Below are 18,377 nucleotides of genomic sequence, written 5' to 3' on the forward strand. Positions count from 1 at the left end.
TTTTCAACAAAGGATAGCAAGTGAACGAAACCAAATTAGAAAGTTGTTTAAAATGACATGCTCTCTTTGAATCATAAAAAGAAAACAACATAATTTATGTAAGAACTTACCTGATAAATTCATTTCTTTCATATTAGCAAGAGTCCATGAGCTAGTGACGTATGGGATATACATTCCTACCAGGAGGGGCAAAGTTTCCCAAACCTCAAAATGCCTATAAATACACCCCTCACCACACCCACAATTCAGTTTAACGAATAGCCAAGAAGTGGGGTGATAAAAAAGTGCGAAAGCATATAAAACAAGGAATTGGAATAATTGTGCTTTATGCAAAAATCATAACCACCCCAAAAAAAGGGCGGGCCTCATGGACTCTTGCTAATATGAAAGAAATTAATTTATCAGGTAAGTTCTTACATAAATTATGTTTTCTTTCATGTAATTAGCAAGAGTCCATGAGCTAGTGACGTATGGGATAATGATTACCCAAGATGTGGATCTTTCCACACAAGAGTCACTAGAGAGGGAGGGATAAAATAAAGACAGCCAATTCCTGCTGAAAATAATCCACACCCAAAATAAAGTTTAATGAAAAACATAAGCAGAAGATTCAAACTGAAACCGCTGCCTGAAGTACTTTTCTACCAAAAACTGCTTCAGAAGAAGAAAATACATCAAAATGGTAGAATTTAGTAAAAGTATGCAAAGAGGACCAAGTTGCTGCTTTGCAAATCTGATCAACCGAAGCTTCATTCCTAAACGCCCAGGAAGTAGAAACTGACCTAGTAGAATGAGCTGTAATCCTTTGAGGCGGAGTTTTACCCGACTCAACATAGGCAAGATGAATTAAAGATTTCAACCAAGATGCCAAAGAAATGGCAGAAGCTTTCTGGCCTTTTCTAGAACCGGAAAAGATAACAAATAAACTAGAAGTCTTTCGGAAAGACTTAGTAGCTTCAACATAATATTTCAAAGCTCTAACAACATCCAAAGAATGCAATGATTTCTCCTTAGGATTAGGACATAATGAAGGAACCACAATTTCTCTACTAATGTTGTTAGAATTCACAACTTTAGGTAAAAATTCAAAAGAAGTTCGCAACACTGCCTTATCCTGATGAAAAATCAGAAAAGGAGACTCACAAGAAAGAGCAGATAATTCAGAAACTCTTCTGGCAGAAGAGATTGCCAAAAGGAACAAAACTTTCCAAGAAAGTAATTTAATGTCCAATGAATGCATAGGTTCAAACGGAGGAGCTTGAAGAGCCCCCAGAACCAAATTCAAACTCCAAGGAGGAGAAATTGACTTAATGACAGGTTTTATACGAACCAAAGCTTGTACAAAACAATGAATATCAGGAAGATTAGCAATCTTTCTGTGAAAAAGAACAGAAAGAGCAGAGATTTGTCCTTTCAAAGAACTTGCGGATAAACCTTTATCTAAACCATCCTGAAGAAACTGTAAAATTCTCGGAATTCTAAAAGAATGCCAAGAAAAATGATGAGAAAGACACCAAGAAATATAAGTCTTCCAGACTCTATAATATATCTCTCTGGATACAGATTTACGAGCCTGTAACATAGTATTAATCACAGAGTCAGAGAAACCTCTTTGACCAAGAATCAAGCGTTCAATCTCCATACCTTTAAATTTAAGGATTTGAGATCCTGATGGAAAAAAGGACCTTGCGACAGAAGGTCTGGTCGTAGCGGAAGAGTCCACGGATGGCAAGAGGCCATCCGGACAAGATCCGCATACCAAAACCTGTGAGGCCATGCCGGAGCTACCAGCAGAACAAACGAGCATTCCTTCAGAATCTTGGAGATTACTCTTGGAAGAAGAACTAGAGGCGGAAAGATATAAGCAGGATGATACTTCCAAGGAAGTGATAATGCATCCACTGCTTCCGCCTGAGGATCCCGGGATCTGGACAGATACCTGGGAAGTTTCTTGTTTAGATGAGACGCCATCAGATCTATTTCTGGAAGCTCCCACATTTGAACAATCTGAAGAAATACCTCTGGGTGAAGAGACCATTCGCCTGGATGCAACGTTTGGCGACTGAGATAATCCGCTTCCCAATTGTCTATACCTGGGATATGAACCGCAGATATTAGACAGGAGCTGGATTCCGCCCAAACCAGAATTCGAGATACTTGTTTCATAGCCAGAGGACTGTGAGTCCCTCCTTGATGATTGATGTATGCCACAGTAGTGACATTGTCTGTCTGAAAACAAATGAACGATTCTCTCTTCAGAAGAGGCCAAAACTGAAGAGCTCTGAAAATTGCACGGAGTTCCAAAATATTGATCGGTAATCTCACCTCCTGAGATTCCCAAACTCCTTGTGCTGTCAGAGATCCCCACACAGCTCCCCAACCTGTGAGACTTGCATCTGTTGAAATTACAGTCCAGGTCGGAAGCACAAAAGAAGCCCCCTGAATCAAACGATGGTGATCTGTCCACCACGTTAGAGAGTGTTGTACAATCGGTTTTAAAGATATTAATTGAGATATCTTTGTGTAATCCTTGCACCATTGATTCAGCATACAGAGCTGAAGAGGTCGCATGTGAAAACGAGCAAAGGGGATCGCGTCCGATGCAGCAGTCATAAGACCTAGAATTTCCATGCATAAGGCTACCGAAGGGAATGATTGTGACTGAAGGTTTCGACAAGCCGAAATCAATTTTAGACGTCTCTTGTCTGTTAAAGACAGAGTCATGGACACTGAATCTATCTGGAAACCCAGAAAGGTTACCCTTGTCTGAGGAATCAATGAACTTTTTGGTGAATTGATCCTCCAACCATGATCTTGAAGAAACAACACAAGTCGATTCGTATGAGATTCTGCTAAATGTAAAGACTGAGCAAGTACCAAGATATCGTCCAAATAAGGAAATACCACAATACCCTGTTCTCTGATTACAGACAGAAGGGCACTGAGAACCTTTGTAAAAATTCTTGGAGCTGTAGCTAGGCCCAAACGGCAGAGCCACAAACTGGTAATGCTTGTCCAGAAAAGAGAATCTCAGGAACTGATAATGATCTGGATGAATCGGAATATGCAGATATGCATCCTGTAAATCTAATATAATGCCCTTGCTGAACAAAAGGCAAGATAGTCCTTACAGTTACCATTTTGAATGTTGGTATCCTTACATAACGATTCAATATTTTTAGATCCAGAACTGGTCTGAAGGAATTCTCCTTCTTTGGTACAATGAAGAGATTCAAATAAAACCCCAGCCCCTGTTCCAGAACTGGAACTGGCATAATTACTCCAGCCAACTCTAGATCTGAAACACATTTCAGAAATGCTTGAGTTTTCACTGGATTTACTGGGACACGGGAAAGAAAAAATCTCTTTGCAGGAGGTCTCATCTTGAAACCAATTCTGTACCCTTCTGAAACAATGTTCTGAATCCAAAGATTGTGAACAGAATTGATCCAAATTTCTTTGAAAAAACGTAACCTGCCCCCTACCAGCTGAACTGGAATGAGGGCCGCACCTTCATGTGGACTTAGAAGCAGGCTTTGCCTTTCTAGAAGGCTTGGATTTATTCCAGACTGGAGATGGTTTCCAAACTGAAACTGCTCCTGAGGATGAAGGATCAGGCTTTTGTTCTTTGTTGAAACGAAAGGAACGAAAACGATTATTAGCCCTGTTTTTACCCTTAGATTTTTTATCCCACCAGTAACAGTTGAGATAATAGAATCCAACTGAGAACCAAATAATTTGTTACCCTGGAAAGAAATGGAAAGTAGAGTTGATTTAGAAGCCATATCAGCATTCCAAGTTTTAAGCCATAAAGCATTAGGAACAGGAAAAACTTCTGGAATAACCACAGGAGATTTAAATACCTTATCTAAACGTTTAGAATTAGTATCAAGAGGACCAGAATCCTCTATTTCTAAAGCAATTAGTACTTCTTTAAGTAAAGAACAAATAAATTCCATTTTAAATAAATATGTAGATTTATCAGCATCAATCCCTGAGACAGAATCCTCTGAACCAGAAGAGTCATCAGAATCAGAATGATGATGTTCATTTAAAAATTCATCTGTAGAGAGAGAAGTTTTAAAAGATTTTTTATGTTTACTAGAAGGAGAAATAACAGACATAGCCTTCTTGATGGATTCAGAAACAAAATCTCTTATGTTATCAGGAACATTCTGCACCTTAGATGTTGAAGGAACTGCAACAGGCAATGGTACATTACTAAAGGAAATAACAAAATTTATGCTTACCTGATAAATTCATTTCTCCTGTAGTGTGGTCAGTCCACGGGTCATCATTACTTCTGGGATATTATCTCCTCCCCTACAGGAAGTGCAAGAGGATTCACCCAGCAGAGCTGCTATATAGCTCCTCCCCTCTACGTCACCTCCAGTCATTCGACCAAAGGACCAACGAGAAAGGAGAAGCCCAAGGGTGTAGTGGTGACTGGAGTATAATCCAAAAAATTTTTTAGCCTGCCATAAAAAACAGGGCGGGCCGTGGACTGACCACACTACAGGAGAAATTAATTTATCAGGTAAGCATAAATTTTGTTTTCTCCTGTTAAGTGTGGTCAGTCCACGGGTCATCATTACTTCTGGGATACCAATACCAAAGCAAAAGTACACGGATGACGGGAGGGACAGGCAGGCTCAAGGAACTTAAACGGAGGGAACCACTGCCTGAAGAACCTTTCTCCCAAAAACAGCTTCCGAAGAAGCAAAAGTGTCAAATTTGTAAAATTTGGAAAAAGTATGAAGAGAAGACCAAGTTGCAGCCTTGCAAATCTGTTCAACAGAAGCCTCATTCTTAAAGGCCCAAGTGGAAGCCACAGCTCTAGTAGAATGAGCTGTAATTCTTTCAGGAGGCTGCTGTCCAGCAGTCTCATAGGCTAATCATATTATGCTACGAAGCCAAAAAGAGAGAGAGGTAGCCGAAGCTTTTTGACCTCTCCTCTGACCAGAATAAACGACAAACAGGGAAGACGTTTGACGAAAATCCTTAGTTGCCTGTAGATAAAATTTCAGGGCACGGACTACATCTAGATTGTGTAGCAGACGTTCCTTCTTCGAGGAAGGATTAGGACACAAAGATGGAACAACAATCTCTTGATTGATATTCCTGTTAGTGACCACCTTAGGTAGGAACCCAGGTTTAGTACGCAGAACTACCTTGTCTGAATGAAAAATCAGATAAGGAGAATCACAATGTAAAGCAGATAACTCAGAAACTCTTCGAGCCGAGGAAATAGCCATTAAAAACAGAACTTTCCAAGATAACAACTTGATATCAATGGAATGAAGGGGTTCAAACGGAACACCCTGTAAAACATAAAGAACTAAGTTCAAACTCCATGGCGGAGCAACAGTTTTAAACACAGGCTTGATCCTAGCTAAAGCCTGACAAAAAGCTTGAACGTCCGGAACTTCTGACAGACGTTTGTGTAAAAGAATGGACAGAGCTGAAATCTGTCCCTTTAAAGAACTAGCGGATAACCCCTTTTCTAAACCTTCTTGTAGAAAAGACAATATCCTTGGAATCCTAACCTTACTCCATGAGTAACTCTTGGATTCGCACCAATATAAGTATTTACGCCATATTTTATGGTAAATCCTTCTGGTAACAGGCTTCCTAGCCTGTATTAAGGTATCAATAACTGGCTCAGAAAAACCACGTTTTGATAAAATCAAGCGTTCAATTTCCAAGCAGTCAGCTTCAGAGAAGTTAGATTTTGATGTTTGAATGGACCCTGGATCAGAAGGTCCTGTTTCAGAGGTAGAGACCAAGGCGGACAGGATGACATGTCCACTAGATCTGCATACCAAGTCCTGCGTGGCCATGCAGGTGCTATTAGAATCACTGATGCTCTCTCCTGTTTGATTCTGGCAATCAATCGGGGAAGCATCGGGAAGGGTGGAAACACATAAGCCATCCCGAAGGTCCAAGGTGCTGTCAAAGCATCTATCAGAACCGCTCCCGGATCCCTGGATCTGGACCCGTAGCGAGGAAGCTTGGCGATCTGACGAGACGCCATGAGATCTATCTCTGGTTTGCCCCAACGTCGAAGTATCTGGGCAAAAACCTCCGGATGAAGTTCCCACTCCCCCGGATGAAAAGTCTGACGACTTAAGAAATCCGCCTCCCAGTTCTCCACTCCCGGGATGTGGATTGCAGACAGGTGGCAAGAGTGAGACTCTGCCCAGCAAATTATCTTTGATACTTCCATCATTGCTAGGGAGCTTCTTGTCCCTCCCTGATGGTTGATGTAAGCTACAGTCGTGATTTTGTCCAACTGAAACCTGATGAACCCCCGAGTTGTTAACTGGGGCCAAGCCAGAAGGGCATTGAGAACTGCTCTCAATTCCAGAATGTTTATTGGAAGGAGACTCTCCTCCTGATTCCATAGTCCCTGAGCCTTCAGAGAATTCCAGACAGCGCCCCAACCTAGTAGGCTGGCGTCTGTTGTTACAATTGTCCAGTCTGGCCTGCTGAATGGCATCCCCCTGGACAGGTGTGGCCGATAAAGCCACCATAGAAGAGAATTTCTGGTCTCTTGATTCAGATTCAGAGTGGGGGACAAATCTGAGTAATCCCCATTCCACTGACTTAGCATGCACAATTGCAGTGGTCTGAGATGTAGGCGTGCAAAAGGTACTATGTCCATTGCCGCTACCATTAAGCCGATCACCTCCATGCATTGAGCTACTGACGGGTGTTGAATGGAATGAAGGACACGGCATGCATTTTGAAGCTTTGTTAACCTGTCTTCTGTCAGGTAAATCTTCATTTCTACAGAATCTATCAGAGTCCCCAAGAAGGGAACTCTTGTGAGTGGAAAGAGAGAACTCTTCTTTTCGTTCACCTTCCATCCATGCGACCTTAGAAATGCCAGTACTAACTCTGTATGAGACTTGGCAGTTTGAAAGCTTGAAGCTTGTATCAGAATGTCGTCTAGGTACGGAGCTACCGAAATTCCTCGCGGTCTTAGTACCGCCAGAAGAGTACCCAGAACCTTTGTGAAGATTCTTGGAGCCGTAGCCAATCCGAATGGAAGAGCTACAAACTGGTAATGCCTGTCTAGAAAGGCAAACCTTAGATACCGGTAATGATTTCTGTGAATCGGTATGTGAAGGTAAGCATCCTTTAAATCCACTGTGGTCATGTACTGACCCTCTTGGATCATGGGCAAAATTGTTCGAATAGTTTCCATCTTGAACGATGGAACTCTTAGGAATTTGTTTAGGATTTTTAAATCCAAGATTGGCCTGAAAGTTCCCTCTTTTTTGGGAACTACAAACAGATTTGAGTAAAACCCTTGTCCTTGTTCCGACCGCGGAACTGGATGGATCACTCCCATTAATAAAAGATCTTTATTTGGTTTGTTGACAACCTTGACAGATGAAATCTCCCTCTTGGGGGAGAGGATTTGAAGTCCAGAAGGTATCCCTGAGATATGATCTCTAACGCCCAGGGATCCTGAACATCTCTTGCCCAAGCCTGGGCGAAGAGAGAAAGTCTGCCCCCTACTAGATCCGGTCCCGGATCGGGGGCCCTCGATTCATGCTGTCTTAGGGGCAGCAGCAGGTTTCCTGGCCTGCTTGCCCTTGTTCCAGGACTGGTTAGGTTTCCAGCCTTGTCTGTAGCGAGCAACAGCTCCTTCCTGTTTTGGTGCAGAGGAAGTTGATGCTGTTCCTGCTTTGAAATTACGAAAGGAACGAAAATTAGACTGTCTAGCCCTAGGTTTGGCTTTGTCCTGAGGCAGGGCATGGCCTTTACCTCCTGTAATGTCAGCGATAATCTCTTTCAACCCGGGCCCAAATAAGGTCTGCCCTTTGAAAGGTATATTAAGCAATTTAGATTTAGAAGTAACATCAGCTGACCAGGATTTTAGCCACAGTGCTCTGCGTGCCTGAATGGCAAATCCGGAATTCTTAGCCGTAAGTTTAGTTAAATGTACTACGGCATCTGAAATAAATGAGTTAGCTAACTTAAGAGCTTTAAGTTTGTGTGTAATCTCATCTAGTGTAGATGATTCAAGTGTCTCTTCCAGAGACTCAAACCAAAATGCTGCTGCAGCCGTGACAGGCGCAATACATGCAAGAGGTTGCAATATAAAACCTTGTTGAACAAACATTTTCTTAAGGTAACCCTCTAATTTTTTATCCATTGGATCTGAAAAAGCACAGCTATCCTCCACCGGGATAGTGGTACGCTTAGCTAAAGTAGAAACTGCTCCCTCAACCTTAGGGACCGTTTGCCATAAGTCCCGTGTGGTGGCGTCTATTGGAAACATTTTTCTAAATATCGGAGGAGGTGAGAACGGCACACCGGGCCTATCCCACTCCTTAGTAACAATTTCAGTAAGTCTCTTAGGTATAGGAAAAACATCAGTACTCGCCGGTACCGCAAAATATTTATCCAACCTACACATTTTCTCTGGTATTGCAACTGTGTTACAATCATTCAGAGCCGCTAACACCTCCCCTAGTAATACACGGAGGTTTTCCAGCTTAAATTTAAAATTTGAAATATCTGAATCCAGTCTGTTTGGATCAGAACCGTCACCCACAGAATGAAGTTCTCCGTCCTCATGTTCTGCCACCTGTGACGCAGTGTCTGACATGGCCCTAATATTATCAGCGCACTCTGTTCTCACCCCAGAGTGATCACGCTTGCCTCTAAGTTCTGGTAATTTAGCCAAAACTTCAGTCATAACAGTAGCCATATCCTGTAATATGATTTGAAATGGCCGCCCAGATGTACTCGGCGCTACAATATCACGCACCTCTCGAGCGGGAGATGCAGGTACTGACACGTGAGGCGAGTTAGTCGGCATAACTCTCCCCTCGTTGTTAGGTGAAATATGTTCAGTTTGTACAGATTGACTTTTATTTAAAGTAACATCAATACAATTAGTACATAAATTTCTATTGGGCTCCACTTTGGCATTAGCACATATAGCACATGTATCTTCCTCTGAATCAGACATGTTTAACACACTAGCAATAAACTAGCAACTTGGAAATGCTTTTCAAGTAATTTACAATAATATGAAAACGAACTGTGCCTATAAGAAGCACAGAAAAAATTATGACCGTTGAAAATAAATAAGTTATAGCATCAAATCTTTGTAAGAAATATACAATTTTAGCAAAGGATTGTTCCCATTAGCAAAGGATAACTAACCCTGACAGCAGAAAAAATACACAAATAAACGTTTTTTATCACAGTCAACTACAATCTTCACAGCTCTGCTGTGAATGATTACCTCCCTCAAAACAAGCTTTGGAGATCCCTGAGTTCTGTAGAGATGAACCGGATCATGCAGGAAGAAAAATGAACTTCTGACTGAGTTTTTTGATGCGTAGTAAAAGCGCCAAAAATGGCCCCTCCCCCTCACACATAACAGTGAGAGAGATCAGTAAACTGCTTTAATTTAAACAAAACTATTGCCAAGTGGAAAAAATAGTGCCCAAAACATTTTTTCACCCAGTACCTCAGAGAAATAAACGATTTTACATGCCAGCAAAAAAACGTTTAACCTCAATAAATTAATTGTTATTTAAAACCTATTGCAAGTCCCTGCAAATTAGGTTAAGTCTATGCATACAGTATAAATCCAGTGAAGTACCATTCCCCAGAATACTGAAGTGTAAAATATACATACATGACAGCCTGATACCAGCTACATCTACTGCATTTAAGGCTGAGTTTACATTATAACGGTATGGCAGGATTTTCTCATCAATTCCATGTCAGAAAATAATAAACTGCTACATACCTCTTTGCAGATTAATCTGCCCGCTGTCCCCTGATCTGAAGTTTACCTCTCCTCAGATGGCCAAGAAACAGCAATATGATCTTAACTACTCCGGCTAAAATCATAGAAAAAACTCAGGTAGATTCTTCTTCAAATTCTACCAGAGAATGAATAACACACTCCGGTGCTATTATAAAATAACAAACTTTTGATTGAAGGTAAAAAAAACTAATTAAAATCACCACAGTCCTCTCACACATCCTATCTATTCGTTGGGTGCAAGAGAATGACTGGAGGTGACGTAGAGGGGAGGAGCTATATAGCAGCTCTGCTGGGTGAATCCTCTTGCACTTCCTGTAGGGGAGGAGATAATATCCCAGAAGTAATGATGACCCGTGGACTGACCACACTTAACAGGAGAAATTATCTGCTTTAACAAGTTTGTCATGACAATTAAAACAAACAACAGCCGGAGGAATAGCTACCAAAAGTTTACAGCAGATACACTTAGCATTGGTAGTTCCAGCACTAGACAGCGATTTTCCTGAAGTATCTTCTGACTCAGATGCAACGTGAGACATCTTGCAATATGTAAGAGAAAAAACAACATATTAAGCAAAATTGATCAAATTCCTTAAATGACAGTTTCAGGAATGGGAAAAAATGCCAATAAACAAGCTTCTAGTAACCAGAAGCAAAGAAAAAATGAGACTGAAATAATGTGGAGACAAAAGCGACGCCCATATTTTTTGGCGCCAAATAAGACGCCCACATTATTTGGCGCCTATATGCTTTTTGGCGCCAAAAATGACGCCACATCCGGAACGCCGACATTTTTGGCGCAAAAGGACGTCAAAAAATGACGCAACTTCCGGCGACACGTATGACGCCGGAAACAGAAAAGATTTTTTGCGCCAAAAAAGTCCGCGCCAAGAATGACGCAATAAAATGAAGCATTTTCAGCCCCCGCGAGCCTAACAGCCCACAGGGAAAAAAAGTCACATTTTTAAGGTAAGAAAAAATGATTGATTTAAATGCATTATCCCAAATATGAAACTGACTGTCTGAAAATAAGGAATGTTGAACATCCTGAGTCAAGGCAAATAAATGTTTGAATACATATATTTAGAACTTTATAAATAAAGTGCCCAACCATAGCTTAGAGTGTCACAGAAAATAAGATTTACTTACCCCAGGACACTCATCTACATGTTTGTAGAAAGCCAAACCAGTACTGAATGAAAATCAGCAGAGGTAATGGTATATAAATAAGAGTATATCGTCGATCTGAAAAGGGAGGTAAGAGATGAATCTCTACGACCGATAACAGAGAACCTATGAAATAGACCCCGTAGAAGGAGATCACTGCATTCAAATAGGCAATACTCTCCTCACATCCCTCTGACATTCACTGCACGCTGAGAGGAAAACCGGGCTCCAACTTGCTGCGGAGCGCATATCAACGTAGAATCTAGCACAAACTTACTTCACCACCTCCATCGGAGGCAAAGTTTGTAAAACTGAATTGTGGGTGTGGTGAGGGGTGTATTTATAGGCATTTTGAGGTTTGGGAAACTTTGCCCCTCCTGGTAGGAATGTATATCCCATACGTCACTAGCTCATGGACTCTTGCTAATTACATGAAAGAAATTTGGGTTTCATGTCCCTTTAAAGGCAATAATATATATCAGCCATTTTTTTGCATACTGTGGTCCCAAATACACGTCAAACCCCAATTAGTTCAACAAGGTAATGCCTGCATATCAGAAAGGGAATATCGGGTGTAGCCCTTTGCCTGCCGGAGGGCCACAATGCATTATTCTTAAGCAGTCAAAAGGCTTTCGCATACCTTGAGTAGTGCTGCACAGAAAGGTTTCAGCAAACTCTTGGGCAGAGTAGAAGGTGTGCAGTGTCGGAAGCTTCTTGCAAGGAACAGAGAAGCTTGCTGTTTTATTGCTGGGTTCTTGTTGTCCATTACTCCCAAGACATCTTCACTAATGTTTTGTAAAGTAGTCTGAGGAAATAAAAATACAAGTTCTACATTCAGCACATTTTATTTAGGCCAAAAAGCTAGAGGTCACACTTGGGTGACTACTTACTGTTAGGAAAGTGGCATCTATTGCTTCCTGAAGTGCCTGGACAACCTGAGGCTTCTTCTCCTTAAATTTTTCTAGTATTGTTGGCACAACCTGCAAGATGTATTTAACGAAGTGAAAGCAATATAACAGCAGATGCAAATGTAAATCATTTAACCCCCAATCCTGCAACAGTATAAATTCTAAAATATTAAAACCTACTCAAATATCGTTACAAATCAAGGGTCTACAATTCTTAGAATTGTGTTAACCCAAACAGAAGGGAAACACATTTGTCTGAATAGTCAAGGTGGTTGTTTCTCACACATAAAAACATAATTTAACCCCCCCCCCCACATAATTCCAATGACCCCCTAATTTCTAGACAAGAGTACTCACATGTCCAGCGTAAGTCCCAAACTTCTTCCTGAGGCCAGTTGCTAAACCAGTCAGGCATTTGGCAGCAAGGGCGACAAGCATAACATTAGTGTCTTTACCAACAACCTGCAGATGAAAGGGAAAGGATAATCAGCAAATCCCTGCAACATAATTTGCTAAATGCCATCATCTGCTAAAGGCCATTTTACATAGTTCTTCAGTGCATATAAAAAGACATTTCTGTTGTGTTAATGAGAAAATATTTTAGTAGCCAGAGTCTCACTGCTTGTAAAATGTTATAGAAGTGAACAATCTCATTACCGTCTTTAGAGCTTTCACAAGGTCTGCAAAGTCACCAGGTTCAATCTTGGGATTTTTCACTAGGATCTCCACAGCTTCCAAAGCCTCCTTTCTCTCTTGCCACTTTTTGGCCTCCTAAAAAAAATACAATAAAAATGCATTTATATTAGGGCTGCACGATTAATCGCGGATGCGGTTTTAAACCGCGAGAGTATGCAATTTTAGCCCCGCCTCCCTTTAACTTCACCTATGACGTACAGGAGGGCCGCAGACTTGCCGTGCCTGCCTTGCGACATTGAGCCGACTTATTGGGGAGCGATGTGGTTGATGCGGGTTACAGGGAGGGGGTGCGCGCGCTGTGGCTGATGCGGGTTACAGGGAGGGGGGTGCGCTGGGACTTATGTGGGTTGGGGGCTGATGGTGGTTACAGGCGGTGCTTATGATGTTAAAGGGGGTGCTTATTGGGTGGTTACAGTGGGAGCTGATGTGACTTATGTAGGTTACACAGGGGCTGCTATTGGGGGTTACATGGGGAGCTGATGGGGCTTATTTAGGTTACAGAGGGGGCTTATGGGGGTTACAGGGGGTGCTGGCGTGAAAATCGATATTAAATCACAATTCCCCCCCCTCAATATCGTCCAGCCCTAATTTATATACATATATATATATATATATATATATTTTAATCTAAACTATGAAAGGTGGCCTCAGAACGAAGACCCAGAAAAACATAATTTATGCTTACCTGATAAATTTATTTCTCTTGTAGTGTATCCAGTCCACGGATCATCCATTACTTGTGGGATATATTCCCTTCCCAACAGGAAGTTGCAAGAGGATCACCCACAGCAGAGCTGCTACATAGCTCCTCCCCTCACATGTCATATCCAGTCATTCGACCGAAACAAGACAAGAAAGGAGAAACCATAGGGTGCAGTGGTGACTGTAGTTTAATTAAAAATTTAGACCTGCCTTAAAAGACAGGGCGGGCCGTGGACTGGATACACTACAAGAGAAATAAATTTATCAGGTAAGCATAAATTATGTTTTCTCTTGTTAAGTGTATCCAGTCCACGGATCATCCATTACTTGTGGGATACCAATACCAAAGCTTAAGTACACGGATGATGGGAGGGACAAGGCAGGAACTTAAACGGAAGGAACCACTGCCTGTAGAACCTTTCTCCCAAAAACAGCCTCCGAAGAAGCAAAAGTGTCAAATTTGTAAAATTTTGAAAAAGTGTGAAGCGAAGACTAAGTCGCAGCCTTGCAAATCTGTTCAACAGAGGCCTCATTCTTAAAGGCCCAGGTGGAAGCCACAGCTCTAGTAGAATGAGCTGTAATCCTTTCAGGGGGCTGCTGTCCAGCAGTCTCATAGGCTAAGCGTATTATGCTTCGAAGCCAAAAGGAGAGAGAGGTTGCCGAAGCTTTTTGACCTCTCCTCTGTCCAGAATAAACGACAAACAGGGCAGATGTTTGACGAAAATCTTTAGTTGCCTGCAAGTAGAACTTCAAGGCACGGACTACGTCCAGATTATTATGCAAAAGACGTTCCTTCTTTGAAGAAGGATTAGGGCACAATGATGGGACAACAATCTCTTGATTGATATTCCTGTTAGAAACCACCTTAGGTAAAAACCCAGGTTTAGTACGCAGAACTACCTTGTCTGAATAGAAAATCAGATAAGGAGAATCACAATGTAAGGCAGATAACTCCGAGACTCTTCGAGCTGAGGAAATAGCCATCAAAAACAGAACTTTCCAAGATAAAAGTTTAATATCAATGGAATGAAGGGGTTCAAACGGAACTCCTTTAAGAACCTTAAGAACCAAGTTTAAGCTCCACGGAGGAGCAACAGTTTTAAACACAGGCTTAATCCTAGCCAAAGCCTGACAAAAAGCCTGGACGTCTGGAACTTCTGCCAGACGCTTGTGCAAAAGAATAGACAGAGCAGAAATCTGTCCCTTTAACGAACTAGCTGATAAGCCTTTTTCCAAACCCTCTTGGAGAAAGGACAATATCCTAGGAATCCTAACCTTACTCCATGAGTAACTCTTGGATTCGCACCAATACAGGTATTTACGCCATATCTTATGGTAGATTTTCCTGGTAAGAGGCTTTCGTGCCTGTATTAAGGTATCAATAACTGACTCGGAGAAGCCACGCTTTGATAGGATCAAGCGTTCAATCTCCATGCAGTCAGTCTCAGAGAAATTAGATTTGGATGATTGAAAGGACCTTGTATTAGAAGGTCTTGTCTCAGAGGTAGAGTCCATGGTGGACAGGACGACATGTCCACTAGGTCTGCATACCAGGTCCTGCGTGGCCACGCAGGCGCTATCAGAATCACCGATGCTCTCTCCTGTTTGATCTTGGCAATCAGTCGAGGCAGCAGAGGAAACGGTGGAAACACATAAGCCATGTTGAAGAACCAAGGAGCTGCTAGAGCATCTATCAGCGTCGCTCCCGGGTCCCTGGACCTGGATCCGTAACGAGGAAGTTTGGCGTTCTGGCGAGACGCCATGAGATCCAGTTCTGGTTTGCCCCAACGATGGACCAGTTGAGCAAACACCTGCGGATGGAGTTCCCACTCCCCCGGATGAAAAGTCTGACGACTTAGAAAGTCCGCCTCCCAGTTCTCCACGCCTGGGATGTGGATCGCTGACAAGTGGCAAGAGTGAGACTCTGCCCAGCGAATTATCTTGGAGACTTCTAACATCGCTAGGGATCTCCTGGTTCCCCCTTGATGGTTGATGTAAGCCACAGTCGTGATGTTGTCCGACTGAAATCTGATGAACCTCAGTGTTGCTAACTGAGGCCAAGCTAGAAGAGCATTGAATATTGCTCTTAACTTCAGAATATTTATTGGGAGGAGTTTCTCCTCCTGAGTCCACGATCCCTGAGCCTTTAGGGAATTCCAGACTGCGCCCCAGCCTAGAAGGCTGGCATCTGTTGTTACAATCGTCCAATCTGGCCGGCGAAAGGTCATACCCTTGGACAGATGGACCCGAGATAGCCACCAGAGAAGAGAATCTCTGGTCTCTTGATCCAGATTTAGTAGGGGGGACAAATCTGAGTAATCCCCATTCCACTGACCTAGCATGCACAATTGCAGCGGTCTGAGATGCAGGCGCGCAAATGGCACTATGTCCATTGCCGCTACCATTAAGCCGATTACTTCCCTGCACTGAGCCACTGACGGGCGTGGAATGGAATGAAGGACACGGCAAGCATTTAAAAGTTTTGATAACCTGGCCTCCGTCAGGTAAATTTTCATTTCTACAGAATCTATCAGAGTCCCTAGGAAGGAGACTATTGTGAGTGGTAATAGAGAACTCTTTTCCACGTTCACCTTCCACCCATGCGACCTCAGAAATGCCAGAACTATCTCTGTATGAGACTTGGCAATTTGAAAGCTTGACGCCTGTATCAGGATGTCGTCTAGATACGGAGCCACCGCTATGCCTCGCGGTCTTAGAACTGCCAGAAGTGAGCCCAGAACCTTTGTAAAGATTCTCGGGGCCGTAGCCAAACCGAAGGGGAGAGCTACAAATTGGTAATGCCCGTCTAGAAAGGCAAATCTTAGGAACCGATGATGATCTTTGTGAATCGGTATGTGAAGGTAGGCATCCTTTAAGTCCACTGTGGTCATGTACTGACCCTCTTGGATCATGGGCAGGATGGTCCGAACAGTTTCCATTTTGAATGATGGAACTCTTAGGAATTTGTTTAAGATCTTTAGGTCCAAAATTGGTCTGAAGGTACCCTCTTTCTTGGGAACCACGAACAGATTTGAATAAAATCCCTGTCCTTGTTCCGTCCGCGGAACTGGGTGGATCACCCCCATTACTAGGAGGTCTTGTACACAGCGTAGGAATGCCTCTTTCTTTATCTGGTTTTCTGATAACCTTGAAAGATGAAATCTCCCTTGAGGAGGAGAAGCCTTGAAGTCCAGAAGGTATCCCTGAGATATGATCTCCAACGCCCAGGGATCCTGGACATCTCTTGCCCACGCCTGGGCGAAGAGAGAAAGTCTGCCCCCCACTAGATCCGTTTCCGGATAGGGGGCCGTTCCTTCATGCTGTCTTGGGGGCAGTAGCAGGTTTTCTGGCCTGCTTGCCCTTGTTCCAGGACTGGTTAGGTTTCCAGGCCTGTCTGAAATGAGCAACAGTTGCTTCCTGTTTTGGAGCGGAGGAAGTTGATGCTGCTCCTGCCTTGAAATTTCGAAAGGCACGAAAATTAGACTGTTTGGCCTTTGATTTGATTTGGCCTTGTCCTGAGGAAGGGTATGCCCCTTACCTCCAGTAATGTCAGCAATAATTTCCTTCAAGCCGGGCCCGAATAAGGTCTGCCCCTTGAAAGGAATATTAAGTAGTTTAGATTTAGAAGTCACGTCAGCTGACCAGGATTTAAGCCATAGCGCCCTCCGTGCCTGGATGGCGAATCCGGAGTTCTTAGCCGTTAGTTTAGTCAAATATACAATGGCATCAGAAACAAATGAGTTAGCTAGCTTAAGTGATTTAAGCTTGTCCATAATTTCATCCAATGGAGCTGTGTGAATGGCCTCTTCCAGAGACTCAAACCAGAATGCCGCAGCAGCAGTGACAGGCGCAATGCATGCAAGGGGCTGCAGGATAAAACCTTGTTGAACAAACATTTTCTTAAGGTAACCTTCTAATTTTTTATCCATTGGATCCGAAAAATCACAACTATCCTCAACCGGGATAGTGGTACGCTTTGCTAAAGTAGAAACTGCTCCCTCCACCTTAGGGACCGTCTGCCATAAGTCCCGTGTAGTGGCGTCTATTGGAAACATTTTTCTAAATATAGGAGGTTGGGAAAAGGGCACACCGGGTCTATCCCACTCCTTGCTAATAATTTCTGTAAGCCTTTTAGGTATAGGGAAAACATCAGTACACACCGGTACCGCATAGTATCTATCCAGCCTACACAATTTCTCTGGAATTGCAACTGTGTTACAGTCGTTCAGAGCAGCTAAAACCTCCCCAAGCAATACACGGAGGTTCTCAAGCTTAAATTTAAAATTAGAGATCTCTGAATCAGGTTTCCCCGGATCAGATCCGTCACCCACAGAATGAAGCTCTCCGTCCTCATGTTCTGCAAACTGTGACGCAGTATCAGACATGGCTCTTACAGCACCAGCGCGCTCTGCATCTCTCCTAATCCCAGAGCTATCGCGCTTGCCTCTCAATTCTGGCAATCTAGATAATACTTCTGACATTGTATTATTCATGATTGTAGCCATGTCCTGTAAAGTAATTGCTATGGGCGTCTCTGATGTACTTGGCGCCATAATAGCATGCGCCCCCTGAGCGGGAGGCGAAGGTACTGACACGTGAGGAGAGTTAGTCGGCATAACTTCCCCCTCGTCGTCTGGTGATAATTCTTTTATAGATAAAGACTGACCTTTATTATTTAAAGTGAAATCAATACATTTAGTACACATATTCCTATGGGGATCCACACTGGCATTCAAACATAATGAACAAGTAGATTCATCTATGTCAGACATGTTTAAACAGACTAGCAATAAGACTGGCAAGCTTGAAAAACACTTCACAATAAGTTTACAAGCAATATAAAAAACGCTACTGCGCCTTTAAGAAGCACAAAATCTGTCTTTAGTTGAAATAACAATGAACCAAAGCAGTTATACCAACCAAATTTTCACAGTAAATGTATTAAGTTAGCAGAGCATTGCACCCACTTGCAAATGGATGATTAACCCCTTAATACCCAAAACGGATAAACAATAGAGAAAAACGTTTTTTAAAACAGTCAAACACACTGTCACAGCTCTGCTGTGACTGATTACCTCCCTCAATATGACTTTTGAAGCCTT

At 42.6% G+C, this 18,377-nt stretch overlaps 1 protein-coding gene across 1 annotated transcript in view; it reads right to left on the reverse strand.

Annotated features, from left to right (window-relative positions):
- Positions 1 to 18,377, reverse strand: part of CKAP5 (cytoskeleton associated protein 5) — a 397,759-nt gene that overhangs the window by 233,199 nt on the left and 146,183 nt on the right. Inside the window, exons 8-11 of the mRNA XM_053689307.1 lie at positions 12,535 to 12,648; positions 12,235 to 12,339; positions 11,860 to 11,949; positions 11,610 to 11,774 (exon numbers count right to left, since the gene is read on the reverse strand). Coding sequence (XP_053545282.1) covers positions 11,610 to 11,774; positions 11,860 to 11,949; positions 12,235 to 12,339; positions 12,535 to 12,648 — 474 coding nt within the window. The remainder of the gene's footprint in view (positions 1 to 11,609; positions 11,775 to 11,859; positions 11,950 to 12,234; positions 12,340 to 12,534; positions 12,649 to 18,377) is intronic.

Source organism: Bombina bombina, chromosome 7 (genome assembly GCF_027579735.1).
Source record: "Bombina bombina isolate aBomBom1 chromosome 7, aBomBom1.pri, whole genome shotgun sequence".
Classification (NCBI taxonomy): domain Eukaryota; kingdom Metazoa; phylum Chordata; class Amphibia; order Anura; family Bombinatoridae; genus Bombina; species Bombina bombina.